Raw genomic sequence first — 24822 nt, forward strand, 5'->3', positions numbered from 1 at the left:
AGCTATTTTTTTGTCTAATTAGTTGTCTAAATGGACATGTGTGCATCACAGTTGGTACTAAAAACAGCAAGAGAGTTATGAGATACTCAGAACTGGGTTAATTAGAGTCAAAATCTGCTTTGGAAGCCAGGACAGTTTGCTAAAAGTGATGCATTAGAGACACAGTGGTATAATTACAGGCATATCTCAGATACTGCACATTCAGTTCTAGATCACACCAGTAAAGTGAATATCCAGAAAGCAAGTCACAATTTTTCAGTTTCTCACTGCACATAAAAGTTATGTTTACACTACACTGTAGTCTATTAAGTGTGCAGTAGCATTATGTCTAAAAAAAAGTACATACCTTAATTAAATAATATAGTAAAAAAATCGAATCATCACCTGAGCCTGGTGGAAAAATGGTGCTGATAGATTTGCTTGACACAGGGTTGCTACAAACCTTCAATTTGTAAAACGCATTATCTATGAAGCACAGTGGAGCAAAACGCAGTAAAACGAGGTATGCCTGTACTTCTTTCCCTTGTGCTAATAGATAAAAGCTGCTTTTTCCAGGACATAGAAGTACTGTGAACTTACCATAAATATATTATAGATATAAAAAGCCAGTCTGAATTGTCACTTCAATGTTTTCTCTTAAAGGGGAGTTAGAAACAATGTATCTTGGCCCTGGGCAGCCTATCAGATGCCTGGGTTCTGGTTCCAGCATAGATTCCAAAAAGATTAGTGATCTAGGATTAAATTTGTTTCCCGAGTCTCAGTTTTTTTCACTTCAAGATAAGTGATTTTAAAATCTGTTCCAGCTGTAACTAACCGGCATGGCCTCATCCAGTTTCATGGCTTCAAATACCTTGTATTATTATACATTCTGTAAAATGCTATGACCCTTGTCTCTCCAACCTTTATTTCTCCCTTGAACTCCAGACTCATATATCCCCTCATGTAGCCTTTATCTCCTGGATATCTAGTAGGCGTCTCAAACATTACATCACGGATACAAAACCACTGGTTTTCTCTCCTTCCCCCTTCAAATCTGGCTCCCACGCATTTCTCATCTCTACAAATTCAGCACAATCCACAGTAGTTAATGTTCAAAACCGGGGAGTCATCTTTATTCCTCCCTTTCCCTCACAGTTCACATCCAATTTAATAATTAGTGTTTGGAGAGATACCTCTGGAATAGATCTAGAATCTGACCACCTTTCAGTATCTCCACTGCTTGTCACTAGTGGTTTCTTATTTCTTTTAGACTGAAACCCACATGCCTTATCTTTAGCCTACAAACAAGCAATTTACAGTGGCTCAGATACCTGACCCTCACTGGTGTCCATTCTGTCACATAATAGCTGAAGCCTTCCTTACTTGCAGCATAGATGGCATTACTGCCACAGGCTGCCACAGAGGAAGAGCAGGAACTCATCTTGGAGTCTTAACTTCTTGGTTTCATTTTTCTAAAAGTCAAAGGTATTGAGGTAAATTTTAATTAGTAATAATTGCGCCTCGGATAAACCTCATTGGCTACGATACTGCCACTGCGCAAAGCTTAAATTTTACATAGAGTAAAACACACCATTTTAAAGTAAACAGTTCAATGCATTTTGACAATATATATAGATCCAGGCAACGACTGTCAGAATCAAGAACCTTTCTATCATCCTTAGGTGTAAGAAAGTCAAAGTATGTAGGTACGTAAAGTAAATGAGAGCCTCTCCCCAACTCCATTATAGCTTTCTGCTAGAACTAAACATTTCAGTGTATGTCCCACTAGGTGAGTTGTTCTCAACCTTGAGTATATTTCAGAATCACCTGGGAAGCTTGAAAATTTCCAATGCACAGGCAGCACTCTAGAGCAATTAAATCAGAATATCAGGATGGAACTCACACATCTGTATTTTTAAAGCTTCCAAGCTCAGGTAATGTTAACAACCATTATAATCTTGCAAATGTATTTTCAGTTCTTCCTTTTCTCCACCAAGTTACTAGTACTCAGTCTTCAAATCTCCCCTCAAAGTCACTTCCTCAGGGAACTCCTTTTCTGAACCCCTCCTACTGTGGACTCTTGTTGTATTACATCTGCTTGTGCTTTTAGTAATGTCTATGTCCCCCACTAGACGGTAGCTTGCTGGGAATTAGCACATGCTCGACACATACTAACATATATAAATGAATGAATGAATGGATGAATGAAAGTAACCAGAGATGTTTGTATCATCACTTAGCGCAGGTTAAGGTGGACTTCAGTACACGTCCTGAGACAGCCTGGGGATGCACGTGGCCCTTCGGTGGACGTTGCAGGAAAGATCCTCCCAGCGCCTCGGAGGGTGAGGCACCGCCCCCCACCGCACCGACGTGCAGGGCCTGCAGTGGCGGAGCTGGAAAAACCCCGGCATCGCATCTTCGTTTCGGCGCGGCCGGCGCGGGGCGGCCTCCAGCCGAGAGGCGGCGCTGTGAGGAGGCAGCAGTTTCCGGCGCGCCTTTTCCTTTCTTCTGCCGCCGGCGCCAGCACGTCCTGTTTTCGTTGGCCGCCCTCGGATTGCTGCTGCTGCCCCTGCTTCCGCTGCTTCCGCTGCTGCCGCTGCTGCCAGTGCTGCCAGTGCTGCAGCAACTGCTGCCACCACTTAGTCCTACTACTCGCCCAACAGGCGGAGGGCAGCACGGAGGCGGAGGGCAGCACGGCCCTCTCCGTTGTACGTTTCTGCTGCGTGTCGTCCGGAAGGGCGCCGCTTTCCCGCGGCCGGCAGCATGGGCCGGGAGTCACGGTGAGGCGGCGCGGCGAGCGGGCCACGGGCCAGCGGCTTCCTTGGAGTGGGGGGAGAGGCGGGAGTTGAGGGGGCCGCCGGACCAGGCCTGGCCCAGTCCCCCGTGCGGCCAGCTCTACCCGACTCCACTGGAGGGGCTGGGGGACCCTGGTGAAGAAGTGGCTGTACTTGGGCTGGTGACGGGCGCAGGGTTCTGCCTCCGCACTGCCATCGGCCTGTTCGAGCCCCTAGACTAGTTCATGATTGTGTTACTTTTTTTATCTGTCGTTGGGGTCGGTATGCTAATCTTTATGTTTAGATTGAATATGGACTATAGTTTTTTCCCCTTACTGCTCTAGTATAAAATAGCAAGCCTTCTACTTAGAATTCTCTTTCCTTTACTCTCATCTGTTTTCTCCATAGCGCCACATAGCATATTGCATATTTATTGTTTTACTTGTCTGTCATCTCTTCCTTTACAGAATGCAAGCTACTTGGGCCCAAAGGCGGGAGCTTGATCTGTTTTGTTTACGGTCCTTGCTTCCCTTTCAAGACAGGTTTTCCCCCTCTGCATGTGCTATAGCAGAAAGGTTCATTCCCCTTAATTTAAAAAAGTTTATGTCTAAAAAGTGCTTTAAGTGTTTGCTGAGATTTATTTTTGAAAAATGTAGTAAAATATAGTAGAAGCTGTTTGCCAAGCTTAATCTTTAATTTAATTTTGTAGCCACTATCGGAAGCGGTCAGCATCTCGGGGACGCTCTGGAAGTCGATCTAGAAGTCGCTCACCCTCAGACAAAAGAAGTAAACGTGGAGATGACAGACGATCTAGAAGCAGAGATAGAAGGAGAGAGAGATCTCGTAGCAGGGATAAAAGGAGATCTCGGTCAAGAGACAGGAAGCGTCTGAGGTAAGATATTAGTCTCCAAAGGACCCATGATAAATTGAGCCTTCTGAGCTAAATTGGGCTTCTTCAAAAGTGTGGTTTGGACTAGAATTTAGTGGTCCCTTTGCAGTCCCTCTGCTTTAACTCCAGCTTGTTTGATTAGGTCCAGAAGTGATTTGCCTAGAACAAAGACCCTCAAACATTATTTCAAGTTTGGAAACTTTAGGGTGTCTTTTCTGTAATCCAAAGAGAACCCTTGAAGCCCCCCCCCGAGATAGGTTAAAAAAAAGAAGCAAAAGGTAAGGTAATATTGCCACCAGGGGGATTCTATTCTAATTCTGTCCCAAGAGAGCTGACCACTGTGTTCAGAGCAGCCACTGAAGCGGACAAGGAAACAGGGCAGAGCCATCTCCAATCCCTGCTTACTGTTTGAAACTACTTTAAAGAACTGTTTTAGGTTTAAACCAAAGAACACCCTAATTTTTATTTTACTTTTACTTGGTTACCTAGTTCTTGCACTAGTGAAGCAGCTATAACCTTTCTGGGGGTGAAAAACAGTCTTCAAATTATCCTCCCACACCAAAAAAATTTGCTAATACAGTTTCTCATTAAAATAGGAAAGAAGTCAAAGTTGTACAGTTGCTGTGAACTGATCACAGAAAGAACTTTGACTTTATTTTTTTCAAACATTGGAAGGAGAGATTGCAAAAGTATTGTAAAACAGTAGTCAGGGAAAATACTGACCCTTGACAACGTGGACAGTGCTAACTTACTCAATTTCATATTATGTGGTCCCAGGAACAGTTTCGTACTGTTCAGTTAAGTACTTTTAACAACTGAAATTGTTCTTTTAATATTTGTTCTTTGACTTTTTTGGTGTGAAAATAGAATCACAAAATTTTAGGGCAAGAAGGATGTTGAGATTATCTCATGAAGTGTCCATGTTTTATAGATGAGGATACTGAGACCCAGAGTTGATCTGCTTTATGTCATGCCACTAGTTAGCAGGGTCAGGATTGATATTCTTGTCTCCTCATCTTCTTCTCTGATCGTTCCACAGCCCCATTTTGTCCGTGCTCATACTTAGTTTTAGGCTACCTTTGAAATTTAGATTTTCTACTATAAGCTGTGGATTTAAAATAGCTATCATTACACATTTGCTGTGTTTTTCAATAAACATCATTTTGAAATTAGTATCTTCATTTTTTTTTCATTGACCGCTGGTAAGAATTGGTATTATTTGTTCCCTCTTTGGCTGATTTGATAGTTAATTGAAATCTCTGCCTTTCATAATGGTGAAACGTAAGAAGCTTCTTTCAACATGGAACAGAACCATGATCTGAAATAGTTCCCCTTGATCATAGAATTTATGAAAAGTGTCCGTCTTTCAGGCGTTCCAGAAGTAGAGAGAGAGACAGAAGTCGAGAGCGGAGAAGATCTCGAAGTCGAGACAGGAGACGCTCTAGGAGCAGAAGCCGGGGCCGGCGATCCCGGTCCTCGAGTCCTGGCAACAAAAGCAAGAAAGCTGAAAACAGGTACTGTTACCATTGGGTGTATCTGCCACGCAGGGTGGGAACTATCTTCCATTCCTTCCATTTATTAAAAAAAAAAAAAAAAAATCTTTAAAAATATTTACTGAATTTGGCCTCTACCATGAACTCTTGGCTGAATTTTATTTTAATAGATTTTAAAACTTACAGTTCAATTGGAAAACACTAGATTTTGCTAGTTTTAACACTCATAATGCATTGTTCTGTTACTTAATACCTTTTGTTAATGGTCACAAATATATTTTATAAACATCTCTGTAGGAACTATGTTTTTTCCTTTGAATTTATTTTTTTAGTATTTTTTTTTTTTTTTTTTAAGATTTTATTGGGGAAGGGGAACAGGACTTTATTGGGGAACAGTGTGTACTACCAGGCATTTTTTCCAAGTCAAGTTGTTGTCCTTTCAATCTTAGTTGTGGAGGGTGCCGTTCATCTTCAAGTTGTCCTTTTAGTCTTAGTGTGGAGGGCGCAGCTCAGCTACAGGTCCAGTTGCCGTTTTCTAGTTGCAGGGGCACAGCCCACCATCCCATGCGGGAGTCGAACCGGTAACCTTGTGGTTGAGAGAACGCACTCCAACCAACTGAGCCATCCGGGAGCTCAGTGGCAGCTCAGCTCAAAGTGCCGTGTTCAATCTTAGTTGCAGGGGGCTCTGCCCACCATCCCTTGCGGGACTCGAGGAATTAAACTGGCAACCTTGTAGTTGAGAGCCCACTGGCCCATGTGGGAATCGAACCTGCAGCCTTCTGTGTTTAGGAGCATGGAGCTCTAACCGCCTGAGCCACCGGGCTGGCCCCTTTTTAGTATTTCTTACATTGACTGACAAATAACTTTAACTCTTGGTGTACATTGCTGAATGGCTATTCTGGATGGGTGAACTTTGCTTGTGTAAGTTAAATGTACTTTTCTATTTGAGATATTATTTATGTCTGTTAGAAATGTTTACTCTTTATATTTCTCTTGTCAGTGATTTGTTCTTTGCCTTTGTTTTTAAAGTGGTGTCATAGGATTGTTGATATATCGACTTGTATCTGTTTTCTGTCTAGTCTTCATGTTAGTCATGGGTATTTTCCCTAGGTTGTTTATTTTACTTTATAAATTTTATTTTTGTTTTACCAAGGTCAGTGTAAAATACCCATTGGGTATTTTACATGTTTATGTTTATTCACTTTTCTGAATATATACATATATATATATATTCAGTCTAAACATAAAGATTAGCATACTGACTCCAACAACATATAAAAAAGATAACAGTCATGAGCTAGTTGGATTTATTCCAGGAATGGAAGATTGGTTTAACATTAGAAAATCAGTATTGTGTAATACTCTATATTAATAAGATTAAAGGAGAAAAATCATGGTTATTTTATTCAACATACATTCATGTTTAGAAGTTCTTAGCAGGCATGAATAGAAAAGTGTTTGACAAAGTGATTATAAAATTTAAAATGCAAAGGACATAAACACTCTTGAAGAACAAGTTACCAACACTTGTATAAAGTTACAGAAATTAAGATAGTGTGGTTTTAATGTAGGGATAGACAAATAGATTAGTGGAACCACATAGAGAGCCCAGAAACAGATCCACACACACATACATATATATATATATATATATATATGGTCATTTCTTAAAAGACAGTGGTGACATTATAATCCGTGGGAAAAGGTTTTTTCAAATGGTGCCACAGACATTTGGTATCTTACAATGAAATCAGACGGCCTGTCTCATCCTGTGCACAAAAACCATTGCCGTGCAGATTAAAGACCAAATTAGATGGTGAAACTGTAAACCTTTTACAAGTTTATACTAGAGAATATTTTATTTACCTCTGGTTATTTTCTTCAAATCTGGAAGAATTCCTAAGGTACTTTAAAGAGCACTGATCATTAAGGGGAAAAAAAGATCGACTCATTTAATTGCATTAAAATTAAATTTTATTAATTCTAAGAAACCGTAAGTAGGGTCAACAATACAAGCCTATTGGGATTTCAAATATTACATGTAGAAATTATCTTGTAGAATATTAACGTCTTGGTATATTTCTTCATTTGTTGCATTTTACCTCTTCTCTTTAAATTTTGTAATTTTTATAGGATGTGTCCAGTTTTTGGAGGTGAATTTCCTAATGTTTAATATTTGCAATTAGTGTCATGGCATTAATTTTTCATTATATTTTCACAGTGTTTATTAGTGGAATATAAAAATGCAGTTGACTCTTAGAAGTTTATTTTTTACCTAAAACGTAAAGTGTAAGTCCATAAAAGTATTTTAAAATGAATGTTTCCAAGCCCAAATAGATGATGTCTTTCTTTTTCTCTCTTTTTTGGTAGGTCTAAGTCCAAAGAGAAAACAGATAGTGGGGAAAGTTCTAAAGAGAAGAAAAAAGACAAAGATGACAAGGAGGATGAAAAAGAAAAAGATGCTGGCGTATGTTTACTAAGATAAATAATCTTATAAAATAATAAGTTGTCCCCATGAGAAAATTTTCTTCCAAAAAAAAGTTGCATATCTATACACATTATCTGTTTTTACTTACAAAATATGAACTTACCGTAGGCACCATTCTGCACCTTGCTTTTGTTCATTTTTAAATTATAAATTATTTTATCAATATATAAGGTTTTAAGAATAATAAGCAGCAGTATACCATCCAACTTAAAAATAGAACACCTTGCTGTTTTCATTTGTTATATATTAGATATCTTTCTATTGCTGTATATATAGATAAAGCTCATTATCCTTTTTTATTTTTTACTAACTTTTTTTTTTTTTAAATATTTTTTATTGGGGAAGGGGAACAGGACTTTATTGGGGAACAGTGTGTGCTTCCAGGACTTTTTTCCAAGTCAAGTTGTTGTCATTTCAATCTTAGTTGTGGAGGGTTCTGTTCAGCTTCAAGTTGTTGTCCTTCCAGTCTTAGTTGTGGAGGGCGCAGCTCAGCTCCAGGTCCAGTTGCCGTTGCTAGTTGTAGGGGGCACAGCCCACCATCCCTTGCGGGAGTCAAACCGGCAACCTTGTGGTTGAGAGGACATGCTCCAACCAACTGAGCCATCTGGGAGCTCAGCGGCAGCTCAGCTCAAGGTGCCGTGTTCAATTTTAGTTGCAGGGGGCACTATCCACCATCCCTTGCGGGACTCCAGGAATTGAACTGGCAACCTTGTGGTTGAGAGCCCGCGCTCCAACCAACAACTGAGCCATCTGGGAGGCAGCTCAGCTCAAGGTGCCATGTTCAATCTTAGTTGCAGGGGGCAGAGCCCACTATCCCTTGCGGGACTCGAGGACTTGAACTGGCAACCTTGTGGTTGAGAGCCCACTGGCCCATGTGGGAATTGAACCGGCAGCCTTTGGAGTTAGGAGCACGGAGCTCTAACCGCCTGAGCCACCGGGCCGGCCCAAGCTCATTATTTTTAATGTCTGCATATGTTCTGTTGAAACAAGGTAGAAAGATCACCTTTGATGGATATTTAGGTTGTTTCCAGTCTGCAGTTATAAACAGTGGTGCATTAGTCCTGTACACATGCCTTTGTGAATATAGCATAAGGTAAATTGGTATCAGTGAAATGGCTTTATCAGTGGGTATGTATATGAATATTTAACATTTTGATAAATAGTATCAAATTGTCCTCCCAGAAAGTTGTATATATTGACTTAAGATATAGACATATGAAAATGTCTGTTTCCATACTTGCCAACATGAAAATTTCAAAATTTAACTTTTACCAATATAATAGGAGGTAATTGGTATCTTGTTATTTTGAGTTGCATGTCTTTAAATGAATGGTTTCAAATGCTGTGAACATAATATAAATTCATATATACATAATGTATTTTAAGTTTATTTACTATTCGCACTTTTTTTGAATTGCCTACTCATGTCTTTTGCCTATTTTAGAATGCATTGTAGTGTTACTTCTTGTTTTATTCTGTGTTCTATTTTTTAGTATTTTTTATTTTTAAGGGACCTGCTTGCTGAGCCGGGTAGCTAGGAAAAGATACAGCAGGAGAAGTCTGAGGGGGGGTCTGGATTCTGATCCAATTTTTTCTATTGAATGACTTGATGACTTTGAGAAAAGCACATAAGCTTTCTGGAAAAAAAGAAAAGCACATAAGCTCATCTTTACAGAGGATGGAATTATAAAGAATATAAATTCAGGAGCAAAGCTTTTTTGTTTAAGAAATAAACTTATTTTTAAAATACATGCATCATATAACCATATAATAAGATGTTTGGGAAGTCAGAAATAATTCTCTATAATCCCAGGTGCCTAAAACACCATCATCATTACAATTTTGTAATACTTTCTTTGACTGTTTTTACATGTATATTGCCATTCGTATCTATAATGGTAGCATGTAAACTTTTGATTTCTGTAATGCTTAATCTTTAAGTCCCTGATTATTGTGAAAATGATTTGCTATCTCCTCTTAAGAGTATTATTAATAAATATTGATCAAGGCTTTAGATTGGCTGTTTCTAAGAAACTTAGACATAAAGGTTGGAAGAGCAAAACCTCTTAGTCGTGTTGAAAAATTGGTTTTCATTGAGGCAATCTTGGAGGAGTTTTGAGGATTTAAAGTTGAGAATAACTAATAACTAGGGAACTTTGCTTGATCATTTAGTTTCTGCTTTGAGGAAGAAATGGAATTCATGTGTGCATATTGCTTGTAACTAAAAGATTAATTTTTGGAGTTTGAAGTCTGTCTTCCTATTTTCTTAGTTGAAGCTATTTTTGTAATTTCGTTTTGCTGGTATATTTGTGGATATAGTTAAACGATGTGTGATCTTAATCTGGTCTAAATAGAGGAGTTTGCATATACATCTATTTTTTCCCCCTTTTTTATACTTTGGAGAAATTGTTTGAAATGTCACTTGGAGTAAAATTGTTAACCCTTGTTTTCCTCTCTGTTTTTTCTCCCCCAAGAACTTTGACCAAAATAAGCTAGAAGAAGAAATGAGAAAACGAAAAGAAAGAGTAGAAAAATGGCGAGAAGAGCAACGCAAAAAGGCCATGGAAAACATAGGGGAACTGAAAAAGGAAATTGAAGAGATGAAACAAGGGAAAAAATGGAGTTTAGAAGATGATGATGGTATATTCATTTGTTAGACTAAGTCTAATAACAATTCATGTGTAGAATATTCTAGAATTATCAGTAATATTTCTTATTGGGATTTTAACGCCCCTTTTTATTGTAGGAAAAAATATACATAACATAATGTTTACCATTTTAATTGTTTTTAAGTGAACAATTTAGTGGCATTAAGTACATTCACAGTGTTGTGCAACCATCACCACCATCCATTTCCAGAACTTTTTCTCATCATCCCAAACAGAAACTCTATACCCATTAAATAATAATTCCCCATCCTATGGTTGTTCCCCCTCACCCCCCCATCGTTGGTTACTTCTATTCTGCTTTCTTCCTCTATGAATTTGCTTATTTTAGATACTTCATGAAAGTGGAATCAAACAATATTTGTCCTTTTGTGTTTAGGTTATTTCCTTTTTAGCTTATTCTTATTTCCTTTTTAGCTTCTTTTTTAGCTTATTTGTCCTTTTGTGTTTAGCTTAATGTCTTCAAGGTTCATCCGTGTTGTAGCATGTATTAGAATTCATTTCTTTTTAGGGCTAAATAATATTCCATTGTATGCATATACCACATTTTATTTACCTATTCATCTGTGGTTGGATATATGGGTTGTTTACACCTTTTGGCTATTGTAAGTAATGTTGCTGTGAATATTGCTGTGGAAGGATCTGAGTCCCTGCTTTTAGTTCTTTTGGGTGTATACCTAGGACTGGAATTGCTGGATTCATATGGGGGTTTTAAATGTCCCTTTTAATATTTATGTTAAAATTGTAGAGTAGTGTTTAGTAAGGATTACTGAGTTTAGACTGGAGAGTTGGGTGCTTATGGGCATAGTTGGTAAATAGCTTTTTAGTTTTTACTACAAGTAAGAATGTTAGTAATGAGGGTAAATTAAAGGCATGTTTTCAGGTCTTTCCTCTGATTTTTTTTTTTAAATGACTTACAACAGAAACATTTTCCATATCTGATTTTGACTTTTGAGGTTTTAGTAAAGAGGAGGAATGTGGAGTTTTATAAGAAAATGGAATTTTGCTCCATTTTTTGAGAAAATTTCTGTGAAATCACAGAATGCTCCAGAGTAGTTAAATAGATGAATTGGATTGTATCTAATTGGTAATGACGTCTTTTGTAAAAAAAGATAAGATTGTCTTGAATTAAAAATGTGTTATCTTTTTCCTGTTATCTTTTTTCTGGGATTTAAAGAAAAGTAATTGAAAGAAAAATAAATTTAGCAAAGTTTTTAGTTCTACTTCTAGTAGTGTAAGATTTAATACTGGACATCCATTTTTTAGGCATAATTAACCTTTCCACCTCTTTTCAATTTAATGATTTATAATGTATTATAACTTGTTTCTTGTATCATTATTATTTAAAACTAATACATGCTTCATTTAAAAACTTCCAAGTGTAAGTATTTGAGCTGCATTGTGCCTGGGTTAATTGGAAAGGAGGGTGTTTGGATAGTGAGAAAAGATTAGAATGGTGGGGTGTGGTCTGATTGTGAAATGTTTTCTTTTGAAACATATAGAAAGAAAATGTTTTCTAATATTTTAGATGATGAAGATGATCCTGGAGAAGCTGAAAAGGAAGGAAATGAAATGGAGGATGAGGAGTTAGATCCATTAGATGCTTACATGGAAGAAGTAAAAGAGGAAGTAAAAAAGTTTAATATGAGAAGTGTAAAAGGTGGTGGGGGAAATGAAAAGGTATGGAATTTTGTTTTAAAGATTTATATTCCTAATTGGATAACTTGATTTCATTGTGCATTGACCTACTACTTGCGTGACTTTTTAATGTTTTTGTTTCCTCCCCATCTCAGAAATGCCAATACCTTTTCTGAGTACCAGAAATGCTAGTGTATTTTAACTGTAAACGTTCTTTCAAAAGTCAACCTTACCATCATTATTTTTGTTCAGTAGCTTTGCTTGCTTGTTGCTTTCTCAATAGGTCCTCTCCGAACTTCTCTAGCACTTTCATCTTTCATACTCCTATCCCTTTTACTCTAGTCTGTTTTTTAAAAACATCTATTACCTTTTGACAAATTATATAATTTAATTTTTTCTCATGTTTATTGTTTGTCCCTTCTCTCTCCTAAAATAAAAGCTCCTCAAGAGCAGTGACCTTTACCTATTTTGATTGTTGATTTATCCTGCGCTCCCAGAACAGTGTCTGGCCTGTCAAATGAGTGAAAAGTACTATTTAGTAGTGTTTTTAAAATAAATTATATTGCATAATGTTATATAAAATTACATATTATACAATAAACTACATATGTTAATGTATTATGAAATACTGTGATTGTATTACATTTTACAATTTAAACAGAGAAAGTAGACTTTTTGTGTTTTCGTTAATTAAGTTGCCACTAATAAGTAAGTTAATTAGAATTATAAATTGTGACAGTTATCATGGTGTGTCAGTTGGCATAGAATTTGTATTTCACCTTTGCAAAATATTTTATATTTTTTATTTTAGAAATCTGGGCCAACGGTCACAAAAGTTGTCACTGTCGTGACAACCAAAAAAGCAGTCGTAGATTCTGATAAGAAGAAAGGTGAGCTGATGGAGAATGACCAGGATGCCATGGAGGTAATGCTTCATTAATTTTGACTTTGTTCATGATACTACCCTAGAAGTATTTTTTTAGAAAGCATTAATGGAGATGTGCTTTTCAGTTATGCAAACTACTGTTAGGAGGAATTCTTGCTATTCTCAACAGCTTTGTGTTTGAATATCCAGTTGGTAGAACATTCTTACATTTTTGATCTCTTGCTGTATGCCCCCTTTTTGATTCCCCTTGGCCTTCACCAGCTCATGTGAGACATTAAATAGGGAGAGAAGAATGAAGTGACAGAATGAATTAAATTTCTTGTTAACATGCATTGTAACGATTTCAGTAGCAAGAACTATAGCGAAACTTCATGAAAGCCATATTAGAATTATTCTTTGAACTTTATATTATCATAACTTTCTGTAAGGGAAAAGAAAAAAAACTGAGTTAAAAAATTCATAAAGTAAAAAAGTAAACCATGTGATTTCACTGATATGTGGTATATAAACCAAAAACAACAAAATAACAAGACAAACAAATGAGAAACAGAAACTCATAGACACAGACAATAGTTTAGTGGTTACCAGAGGGTAATGGAGGTGGGGGGTGGGAGATGAAGGTAAGGGGGATCAAATATATGGTGATGGAAGGAGAACTGACTCTGGGTGATGAACACACAATGGGATTTATAGATGATGCAATACAGAATTTTACACCTGAAATCTATGTAATTTTACTAACAATTTTCACCCCAACAAATTTAATTAAAAAAAAAGTAAAAGTCAAAGCATATTTTCTAGGTGAGGGTGATCTTAAAATTCAGGAATATTGCTTCCCATAAAGAGAAAATAGTAATGGATTTAGCTCTTTGCTTTTTTCCTTTTTTCTTCTTTTTTTTTTTTTTTTTTTTAATTATAGTATTCTTCAGAGGAGGAAGAAGTTGATCTTCAGACAGCCCTTACAGGCTATCAGACCAAACAGAGAAAGCTTCTAGAACCAGTAGATCATGGAAAAATTGAATATGAACCATTCAGGAAAAACTTTTATGTTGAAGTTCCAGAACTAGCCAAAATGTCTCAAGAGGGTAAAATTCTTTTATTCATTTATTGGGTATTGTGAGAACAGAGGAGGATACACTTCTCTTTGGGAGGAACGTGCATAGGCATGTGAGTTGATGCTGGAGTAGGGCGAATTTGCCTGGAGAGGGACCTGGAAGGTGAGAAGTCATTCTAGAGAGTGGGAAAATAATCTGCAGAGATTCAGAGATGTGAGGAATCGGTGTGTTTTTGGAAGTATTAATACTAAAAGAATAAGCAAAAATTAGTTTGTTTCATGTAGTTGATATTTTTTAGGGTTGAAAATATTCTTCATGTGAAGTTAGCAAATAAAATATTGTTAGCCTTTTCCTTCTGGGATTGGAGAGTTAGGAACCAATGTGAACCTGTGTAATGGTAGAATAAGAAAATCTGGGCAACTCTTACTTGGAGAAGAAGTGGTTATAGTACTTGTCAATCATTGTTCTTTTATTGCTATTGCAATTTAAGACAAAATAAAAGTCAAATTATAGAAATTGGGATACTGCTTTTTGTTCTCAGTTGGTTACAACAGTAATCGCTTTAACTATCTGAGCTGTTGAATGGTTTCTCCTATAGCTTTTCTATGAAATAATCTTTGGTAGCACAAAAAAAAAAAAGATTTGAAGATTGTTAACCTTACCATGCCTAATTGAAAAGTAGAAAGCGCTAATATAACAACTATTAAGAATTTTTAATCTGAATTTTGTTTTGTAGAGGTGAATGTATTTCGGTTGGAAATGGAGGGCATTATTGTCAAGGGAAAAGGTTGCCCCAAACCAATTAAATCTTGGGTCCAGTGTGGAATTTCCATGAAGATCTTAAATTCTCTCAAAAAGTAAGTGGGTAGTGAATGTCCACATTTTTCAAAGTCTTGCTACTTTCACACAAATTTCTCCCTTGGTATATTTTTACTCTAATAAAAAAACTTGTATATTTTTTCTTAAACAGCTTTATTGAGAAAATTTATATAATAGCGTAAAATTTACCCTTTTAAGGTGTACCACCCAATGATTTTTTAGTGTATTCATGAAGTTATACAATTCTCACCATAATCTAATTTTGGAACTTTTTCATTATCCCCGGAAGAGACCTATATCCATTAGTAGTCATTCTTCTCCCTTCTTCTTACCCTAAGTAACCACTACTCTATTGTGTATAGATTTGTCTATTCTGGACATTTCATATAAATGGGATATTTCATATTTACATTTATAAATGTAAGTGTAGTCTTTTGTGACTAACTGTTACTTGGCACAATATTTTCAAAGTTCATCAATGATATAGAATGTCTCAGTACTTTATTCCTTTTTTCCTTTTTGCCAAATAGTATTTCACTGTATGGATACACCACATTTTGGAAAACCTTATTCTTCTGGAACTTTGAGAGCTCCAGAGATCTCAACTTTTACCTTGTCTTTTTTTGGTTTGCTTTTTAAGGCATGGCTATGAAAAGCCCACACCAATCCAAACCCAGGCGATTCCTGCTATAATGTCTGGACGAGATTTGATTGGTATTGCCAAGACAGGAAGTGGAAAGACCATTGCTTTTCTGTTGCCCATGTTTAGACACATCATGGATCAGAGGTCATTAGAAGAAGGAGAGGGGCCAATAGGTACAATTCCTTTCATTAAACTATTTTTACAGATAACAATTTTGTTGTCAGTTAATCAGAAAGACCTGATACTTTATATTGTTCTTATTATAACAATAAAGATGTCTTTATGTACATTTCCTCTATCAATTTGGCACTTTGGGGCTGATTTCCCCTTACCAGCAGGTGGAGTGAGAATCTTCAGAGCTCTGGAGTGACATCTCAGAAGTACAAAAACAGCCTCTCCTGGCACAGCTCAATTTTTAAACTCTGACTCGGCAGGTAGACTCCTTGTGCATCTATCTATTTATGTTGAGGTTTGTTCTTATACCAGTATCAGTGGATCTATAAACTCAACATAGAGGATTGTAGGGAAATTTATTTTCCGTTTTTTGGCCTTAAAAGGCTATAGTGCCAGCATTTCATTCAGGATTAGGTCTTCAGATTCAGATTTCATCATTCATTTGGCAGAGATCTGTTCTGCAAATTTGAATAGGGTTTTGAAAAGTTGTTGCCAGCTCCTCTCTTGGCAGTGGAGGGCACAGTATATTTCTCCTCTGTCTGTGCCCCTCAGACCAAGGTTGTTTCCGGAAGCAGTGGAATGGCTCATCAGCACAGTGAGTCGCTTGATTATCTTTGCTCTGTGATTTGCAGTTGAGAATGATTTGCATTCTTTTCAACCAAGTATTTTCTTGATGGTTGAGTAGGCATTTAACTCTGATTTATCTTCCTATAGCATGTTCTTAAAGTCTATTTAAAAATTGTCCTTCACCACAGTCTCTACTATTAGAAAGCTTTTGAAATAGGGTTTTCAGAGGTGCAGAAAACAAAACAAAAATTAGACTAAGAGATCTAAACTGTATTGCAGAGGTTAAATTTAACACTTTAAAGCATAGTCTCAAGAATTTTGGTGGTTAGGCTTTTGACATATTTATCTTTTCAGCTGTCATCATGACTCCAACTCGAGAACTGGCTTTACAGATTACTAAAGAATGTAAGAAGTTTTCGAAGACCTTGGGACTTAGAGTGGTCTGTGTTTATGGAGGAACAGGAATCAGTGAGCAGGTATTTATAAAAGGAACATCCAGCTTTTTAATTCTTTTTTTTTGAACTGGCGACCTTGGTGTTATGAGCACTGCGCTCTAACCAACTGAGCCAACTGGCTGCCCCCCAGTTTTTAAATTATTTTCTTTTTTTAATTGGGGAATATTGGGGAATAGTGTGTTTCTCCAGGGCCCATCAACTCCAAGCAGTTGTCCTTCAATCTAGTTGTGGAGGGTGCAGCCCACTGGCCCACGTGGGAATCGAACTGGCAACCTGCTCTGCTGTTCAGAGCTCACGCTCTAACCAACTGAGCCATCTGGCTGCCCCAGTTTTTTAATTCTTAAACTGAGTAATTTAATAATGTAAAAGTGACTTTTTATTTTAGTGTTTTGTATAGTGATTGCTTCTAAAATCTTAAAAAATATGAGGTATGAAAATAATAGTAAGAATGAATTATGTAAACGTCACATTTTGGAATTTTTGTCATTCTTATACCTTGGCTTTCCTGTTCCTCTTTGTCTTTCTTTACTCAAGGAAGGCAGATATTTTTTTCCATTTTACGATAAGGAAATGTTCAGAAAGGTTAAGTAAGTTGACCGAAGTCTTTAGGTTAACAAGATGTCGTTTGTCCTAGAGCCTAGGTCTTCTGATTCCTGGACCAGCATTTATTTTCTCTAATCCATGTGACATCTTTGAAAGGTGGAGATGAATGAAATGCATTAATTTCAGAGTTTCATCTGTATTGTTAAATACTTTTAGCAAGAATTGTTTAAACATACCTTTATTCACTCTCTTTAGTTTGACATATCTCCAAGTGTCTTTTGAAGAGTGATAGTCATTGGATATTTTGCTTTAAGTAGAAGGAAAAAAACTGGGTTCTATCATCAAATAAATTTTGGAAATGTTAGATTATACAAAGTTAAAACAGGTTTCTTTCCTGCAAGACTTCTTAGTCTTTAATAAGCCAATGTATATTGTGATGCTAGAAAAATGGGATAAATTAAATGGTATTTTCTGAACTTATTTCATCACAGTACCCATTCTGAGGACTAGTGTTCTTAGTTTCTAGAATACACTTTAGTAATATGCTTTTGTTATTCCAATCCTATTTTAAACACTTGAACTTAGTTTTCTAACTTTATCTTTGTCAATTTTTTTGACCATAGCCTAGAGTCAGAAATTCGTTTGCAAAATAACCTGGTACATGCATGCATAATATTTTTATATAGAAACCAAACAAAAGTTTTATGATGCCTAACCTATTCTAATATTTTTCATTCTCTTTCATTTTAAAAATGTTGGTTGTTACTTACTGATTTCATAATTTACTAATGGAAACAATTCTCATTTTGCAAAACACTGATCCTATAATTACTTCATTTATTGCTCTCTCACATTCTTTCTTGGTTTTGAGGGATTGTGTCAAATTAAAATTGGTAAAAATCTTTGGTTTTCATTGATTTTTAAGTTACAGCACCATGTTGCCACTACGTATTTCTTTAGTAGTGCTCCAGCATTCCAAAGAATTAAGCAGGACGTTTTGGAGTCTTCTAATCAGATCTCACTGTCTTACTTTATGGAGCTGTGCAAGGACCCCATGCAGTCATTATTTTCAAATCTCTTTAAATAAGCACTACTGACAAATAGACTATAAAATTTCCTCTTTTTCATTAGATTGCTGAGCTGAAAAGAGGTGCTGAAATTATTGTTTGTACACCTGGTCGAATGATTGACATGTTAGCAGCTAACAGTGGTAAGTCTGGGGTACTTTTTTGTTTTCTTTTCTCCTTTTGAAATTTTGTTCATTTTTGTTAAAGCAGATACAAGAAACCACCAAAGGTTTTCTACGTTTCTTTTTAAAGCTGTAATATCTTAAAATTTGTATTGTAACAAGCTTGTTACAAGTGTTCATAATAGTTTTGCATTTTAAATTAAAATTTCTTTTCAGAAGTAACTCCACCTGATCTTTTTAGTGCCTTACCTGGATTTTTAATCCACTTTTGGCGTAATTTTCCTTTTAATATAGTGGGGAGATAATCTTTTTTTACTGTAAAATTTAGACTTTCCACAGGTGCTGGTATTTTCTTATAGTACTGAATAAATTAAGATATTGCAGCTTCAAGAAATTTTATCTTTTGTAGTACTGCGTATTTTTAGCTCAACTGTGTGCTTTGTTAAATTATTATTATCAAAACTGTTACTAAACTGTTGACATTATTTAACTTCTGTGGAGAAAGGCCCTTCAAGATTTATAGAACTGGGCTTCCGAGACTTAAACCATCAAAGGTAGGTAATTTAATGCTGTTCCCAACCTTGCAAAATTACTTGGAGCTGCAAATGTTAGTATGGAATACTTAAATATTAGAAAACATTTATTTGGGCTTATTTCTATTTTTTGAAGAAAATGCTTTCAAAGGTTTCCATTGTAGTAGTCAGTATATACATAATGGAGTATTAAAAACTATGAATAATGCATGTTTCTAATAGCATTCTGCTTGAATTTCTGTATTTATTTCTAATTCTACATGAAGTTGGTAAAGTGACATCGAAATTGTTTAAGTAATTGTGCTTGTATAGCATATGAAAAAATTTGGGTTGAATATTGATGAAATAATCCCTTGCTTTTTCTCAATGCTGCATTAAGTCTCCTCCTGAAACTCATCTTGATTAATTTTATCTTTTTTCCTTACCTGTCTTTTTGGTTTATATTTAATAACTGTACCTGTTTTTGCCAGGTGATTGATTCAACAGTTGGTAGAAATGCTTGTGTTAATTCTTTAGAAAGGGTTTCCTGTGTATATATTTAATTTTCACTGGCTAAGAAGCCTGTTGTATTTATTTAAACCTGTGGGAGCACTTAATAAAATTGGATTTGTATCTTTGTATAGAAAATGTATCTACGTAATACATTTGGTATTTAGTTTTTGTGTAATATGTTACCTAATGATGTTGCATAGCCTCTCATTAATGTTCTGACATGCCTAATTAGAAGTTTTTATGTATATGGAAGTAGGTTATTAAGTAATATAAAGAGGTTTTCTGCATCTGAAATAGTTAGCACTGGAACTTGCTTTCCACACATACGCTGTAATCTCTAATATGTTTTTTCCTAGGTGTTGCTGTCAGATAATGGCTGATGTGGCTCGATGCTTCATCTCAGTCTTAGTTTTATGATGTGTTTTGGAGAGGGCTGTTTTCTGAATTTTACAGGTTCTTCAGGCCCTATGATGGTATGCAAGAGACGAGTTTGACAAACTAAAGGGCCTCATTATACCCATTGTCAGAAAGTATTTGCCATTAGATTAAGACATTATAGACCAAAATTTCTTTTCACTGTTTAAAGATACCTAACTTACCCCTCTGGTTAAGTCAGGCATTTTAGTTCCCTTTACAGTTTTTTAATGTTCTTGGTAGCCATAAAATGAATTGTGACTGATTTTTAGTTTTCTTTTCTGTCTGTTTTTTCCCCTCATCTTAGGTCGGGTCACAAATCTTCGACGAGTGACGTATGTTGTTTTAGATGAAGCAGACAGAATGTTTGACATGGGTTTTGAACCACAGGTAATCATTAAATTCATTAGTGTTTTGTACTGTAAAATAGACCTTGTAACTGCCATGAGATTGAAATATTTGTGTGGTTTCTGAAATTCTCACAATTCTGTTGTGTGATGATATAGCAGTTTGGGGGCATATGGAATTGAAATAGGTATTTATGTTTTTACTTCCCCATAAAACTTACTCAGGAGTTACTTGTGCAGGCTTTCCTTAGCCATCTAAACCCATCATTGGTAAAAGTAGATTTGGAATGCTAATAATAGAAGCTTGAGCTTTTCATTATTTTGTAGTTTTCTTGTACTTCCAAATAAATTGCTTTAATTCATGCCTTTATGAAACAATACGGAGGTCATGATCTAGATACACAGGTTGTTTATATTCTCCAAATAGAAAAACTGAAGCCCAAAGCAATTGGCTAGCTTAGACTTTTATATTCCTCATACATGCTATTTACTCAAATACAAAATTTCAGTGATGTAAACGTAGAGAAACACATGTTAAAAGGTGGTAGAAATTTTTCTTAACAAGAACAATGTGAATTGAGTTGTTAATGTGCTGTGGATGTCCAAAAAACTTTTTTTGTTGCGAGCTACAGTAGTAGAAATGAGGTATTGGAAAGGGATAAGATTAAAGTCGTGTTTATTCTTTTCAGTTATTTGTGTATTCTCCAAAAATGTATTGCCTGTCATATAATAGTGTATGTACTGTGTTTAAAGGATTACATTCTAAATGAGAGAGGAGCTCAAAAGAAAGTAAACAGGATTATGGTAACACTTGAACCATGTGAGAAACAGTTAAAGGGGTGAGGAGTATTTAGCTTGTAGTAGAGGACTTGATAATAGCATCCTTTAATACTTTGAAAAAAGTCTCTCACTTGAAAGAAGCATCAAATTTATCCTTTGGGTCCGAAGGAGTAGAACTGGGACCCAGTGGGGAAGATACAGGGAGCTTGATCTGAGCATAATTTCTAAAAGGACTAGATAAGCATTATTTGGAAATGGAACAGGTTACTTTGTGGGTGGGGGAAGATACTGAATATGCTCTTCATAGTTGTGTTCGAATAGAGGGAAGGGGTCCATTATGTGGAAAGAGTAGAGGGAATTTTAAGAATCAGATGGAAGGTGGAACTAGGTGCCCTTTAATGTCCTCCCAGTCATGGAAAATCTTAGATTTTATGATACTGCTTAAGGTAGGTATAGAGCCTACTTATACCTCTATATAGGTCTGATAGGACCTCTCTGGTAAGTCAGATAAGTATTTCCAGAATGAGGTCAAAACATTTCCTATTGATAGCCAAGTATGAATTATCCCTTGCTCTAAGTACATGCATCTACATAATACATGAGTACAAGAGGGAAAAATACTCAGTAATTTATTAATCACTGAAAACCTGTTGAAGAGAAGAAATTGTAGATTAATGATTATTTTGTGAGCTATAGAGGCGATTAGAAAAATGCTGGGTGTGGGTTCAGTGCCATGGAGCACCATTATTATTATTTTTTAACTTTTTAATTTCTTTCAAGTGTGTTTTTCCAGGACCCATCAGCTCCAAGTCAAGTAGTTGTTTCAATCTAGTTGCGGAGGGCACAGCTCACAGTGGCCCATGTGGGGATCGAACTGGCAACCTTGTTGTTAAGAGCACCACGCTCTAACCAACTGAGCTAACTGGCTGCCCCAATGGAGCACTATATTTATAGATGTTTAGCAAGTAAAGGCACTCCCATGTGAATCCAATCTACACACTTTTATCTCAAGAAAAGTTTGCAGGCAGCATTATTCCTCCAGATTTTCTAAACTAAGCTTTTAACTTTTCTATTGAATTTTTGAATTCTGCTTTTATAGTATTGATTTCTAAAATGTCTTTTCTTTCCTCTGAATATTAATTTTAAGTGGCATCCTGTTCTTGTTTCATAGATGCAGAAATTTCTTAAGTTTCTCTGCATAGTGATAGTAGTTTCTTAAAATTTTCATCTCCTTGCAAAGTCTGTTTTCTCCATGTTTCTTTTCCAGTGTATTTGAAAGCTTTAAACAGACCCAAGGATGAGAACACTAAAATAGTCTTACATTTATTAAAGAAATCAAGGAAAACACTAGTTCCTATTTTTCACTAGCAAGTTCTACCAGGCATTCAAGGAATGAATAATTAGATTCCTAGTCACACCTTATTTCAAAGTATAGAAAAAAAGGAATACTCACCAATTTATAAGGTCATTGTAATCTTTTATTTTTAAAAGAGCTCTATTAAGGTCTAATTATGTACCATACACTTCACCTAGTTGTTAGTATACAAACAGATTTGTGCAGCCATCACCACAACCCAGTTTTAGAACATTTCCATCATCAGAAAGATGCCTTGCGCCCATCTGCAATCATTTCCTGTTTCCACCCCAGCCCAAGGCCGCCACTAATCTGCTTTCTGTCTTTATAGATTTGCCTTTTCTGGACTGTCATATAAATGGAATTGTGCTGTATACATCTCGCTTATTTCCCTTAGCATAATGTGATTGAGGTTCATCCATGTCATAGCATGTGCCAATATTTAATTCCTTTTATTGCTGAGTAGTTAGTATTCCATCATTTGGATACATGTCATATTTTGTTTATCCGTTAACCACTTGATGAACATTTGTATTATTCCACTTTTTGGCTATTATGAATAATGCTGCTGTGAACATTTCCATACAAGTCTTTGCGAGGGCTTATGTCTTCATTTCCCTTGGGTAGATACCAAGGTGTAGAATTGGTGTATTTGATTGTAATTTCTGCTTAACTTTTTAAGAAACTTAAATTTTCCCATAGTTGCTATTCCACTTTATAGTCAATATAATACTGATACTAACATCAAGTTAAGATACTTTTTATGTACAACGATGCAAAAACCCTAAAAAATACATTGGGAAACCAAATATAGCAATGCTTAAAATAGATAATAAATCATATTGAAGTTAGTATCTTTGGATGTAAGCCTGGTTTAACGTTCGAAAAATCAAGTAATATAATCCATCCTAATATTAGAATGGAGGAAAAAACTATACCGTTATCTCCAATGATGTAGAAAGGGCATTTGATAAAATTTCATGATTTAAAAATTCAACACACTAAGATTCGTCAGGAACCTCTCTTATCTAATAAAGAGTCTCCACCAAAAAAGCCTATAGAAAACTTACTCGCTGGTGAAATTTTGAAACTATTAACATAAGAAACAAAGTGAAATACTTAACACTGGTTCAGCATTTTACAGGATGTTCTAGCACAGTAAGCAAGTAAAGGGTATAGTGTTTGGAAAGGAAGAAACATCTGTTATCTGTAGGTGATATGATTATCTTTGTAGAAGACTCAAAATAATCAGAATTTATAAGAGACTAGTGAAGTTCTGGACACAAAGTCAGTAAACAAAATAATTTACTACATTCTTTCTCCTAGTAAGTTAGAAAATGTATTTTAAAAAACATGAAGGGCTGGCCCGGTGGCCCAGGCGGTTAGAGCTCCATGCTCCTAACTCCGAAGGCTGCCGGTTCGATTCTCACATGGGCCAGTGGGCTCTCAACCACAAGGTTGCCGGTTCAACTCCTCGAGTCCCGCAAGGGATGGTGGGCTCCGCCCCCTGCAACTAAGATTGAACTCCGCACCTTGAGCTGAGCTTCCTCCTGGATGGCTCAGTTGGTTGGAGTGCGTCCTCTCAACCACAAGGTTGCCGGTTCGACTCCTGCAAGGGATGGTGGGCTGTGCCCCCTGCAACTAGAAACGGCAACTGGACCTGGAGCTGAGCTGCGCCCTCCACAACTAAGATTGAGAGGACAACAACTTGACTTGGAAAAAAAGGCCTGGAAGTACACACTGTTCCCCAATAAAGTCCTGTTCCCCTTCCCCAATAAAATCTTAAAAAAAAACAAAACAAAAAACATGATGGGGGAAAAGATGCCTGAATGGCAAGAATTAAAAAAACGAAACATATGATTTATAAAAGCATAAAAAAACTAAACCTTGATAAAAGATGTGTAAGATATATCGAGAAAATTATGGAACTTTACTAAAAACGTTAAAGAGGACCTAAATTGACTCAAATTTATGTAGAGGTCAGGTGGTAAAGAGTGACCCTCGAAAATCTAGTTTGTTCTCACTTTAGTATTTAGTTTTCTTGGGTCTGCTAAGTCAGGTACCACTTAATCAAAATGTTGTTGCTACCTTCTGTCTTATTTTGTCTTTGTTGGTTTGTACAATTTTTAAAAACAATCCCTGTATTGTTACATTTTTACAGGCGTTTTCAAAGGAAGAGAAGTAAATTCATGTGTTCGACCAATAGTCTTTAACTGAAAGCACTGGCGTATGTTTTAAAGCAATCATTCTGGCTGGTGGGTGGAGAATAGATTTCACATTGGGCAGGAGACCTGTTAGGAGACAGTTGAAATAAACCAGATGTGATACTGTTGCGTGTGGGCCAGGAACCCAGGATTTCCAAGTGCCTTGAGTAGGACTGTCCCTTTCTCAGAATTCACATCATCATTGATTAGAGTGAAAATGTGGTCCTAGAATTCTTTATATTCTTGGAAAGTTCTTCACCCTTCCCAGTTTCTAACCACTCACCACAACCTACCTTGAAACCATTATTTCGTCTTTTTTTTTCTTGTTTATACCAGTCACCACAAGAATCCTAGGAATCCCTGATTCCTCTGTGGCTCCATAGACACGGAAGCAATTGGTACCTGCATCCCACCCCCTCAACAGGATGTCTGTGTTCATT

The 24822-nt window shown here is 36.3% G+C and overlaps 1 protein-coding gene and 1 pseudogene across 2 annotated transcripts in view; one reads left to right on the forward strand and one right to left on the reverse strand.

The window, feature by feature from the left end:
• Nucleotides 1–1414: 1414 nt before the first annotated feature.
• LOC141567388 (U4 spliceosomal RNA) lies at nt 1415–1544 on the reverse strand (annotated as a pseudogene).
• Nucleotides 1545–2497: 953 nt separating this feature from the next.
• The window catches only part of DDX46 (DEAD-box helicase 46), a 42833-nt gene continuing 20508 nt past the window's right edge, over nt 2498–24822 (forward strand). For both annotated transcript variants that reach the window (XM_019740343.2, XM_019740344.2), the window contains exons 1-13: nt 2498–2759; nt 3463–3645; nt 5013–5156; nt 7506–7602; nt 10098–10263; nt 11818–11969; nt 12739–12852; nt 13733–13898; nt 14605–14725; nt 15328–15503; nt 16426–16547; nt 18201–18279; nt 20005–20087. In XM_019740343.2, coding sequence (XP_019595902.1) covers nt 2743–2759; nt 3463–3645; nt 5013–5156; nt 7506–7602; nt 10098–10263; nt 11818–11969; nt 12739–12852; nt 13733–13898; nt 14605–14725; nt 15328–15503; nt 16426–16547; nt 18201–18279; nt 20005–20087 — 1620 coding nt within the window. In that variant the 5' untranslated portion in view covers nt 2498–2742. The remainder of the gene's footprint in view (nt 2760–3462; nt 3646–5012; nt 5157–7505; nt 7603–10097; nt 10264–11817; nt 11970–12738; nt 12853–13732; nt 13899–14604; nt 14726–15327; nt 15504–16425; nt 16548–18200; nt 18280–20004; nt 20088–24822) is intronic.

This window comes from Rhinolophus sinicus, linkage group LG10, assembly GCF_036562045.2.
Source record: "Rhinolophus sinicus isolate RSC01 linkage group LG10, ASM3656204v1, whole genome shotgun sequence".
NCBI lineage: Eukaryota > Metazoa > Chordata > Mammalia > Chiroptera > Rhinolophidae > Rhinolophus > Rhinolophus sinicus.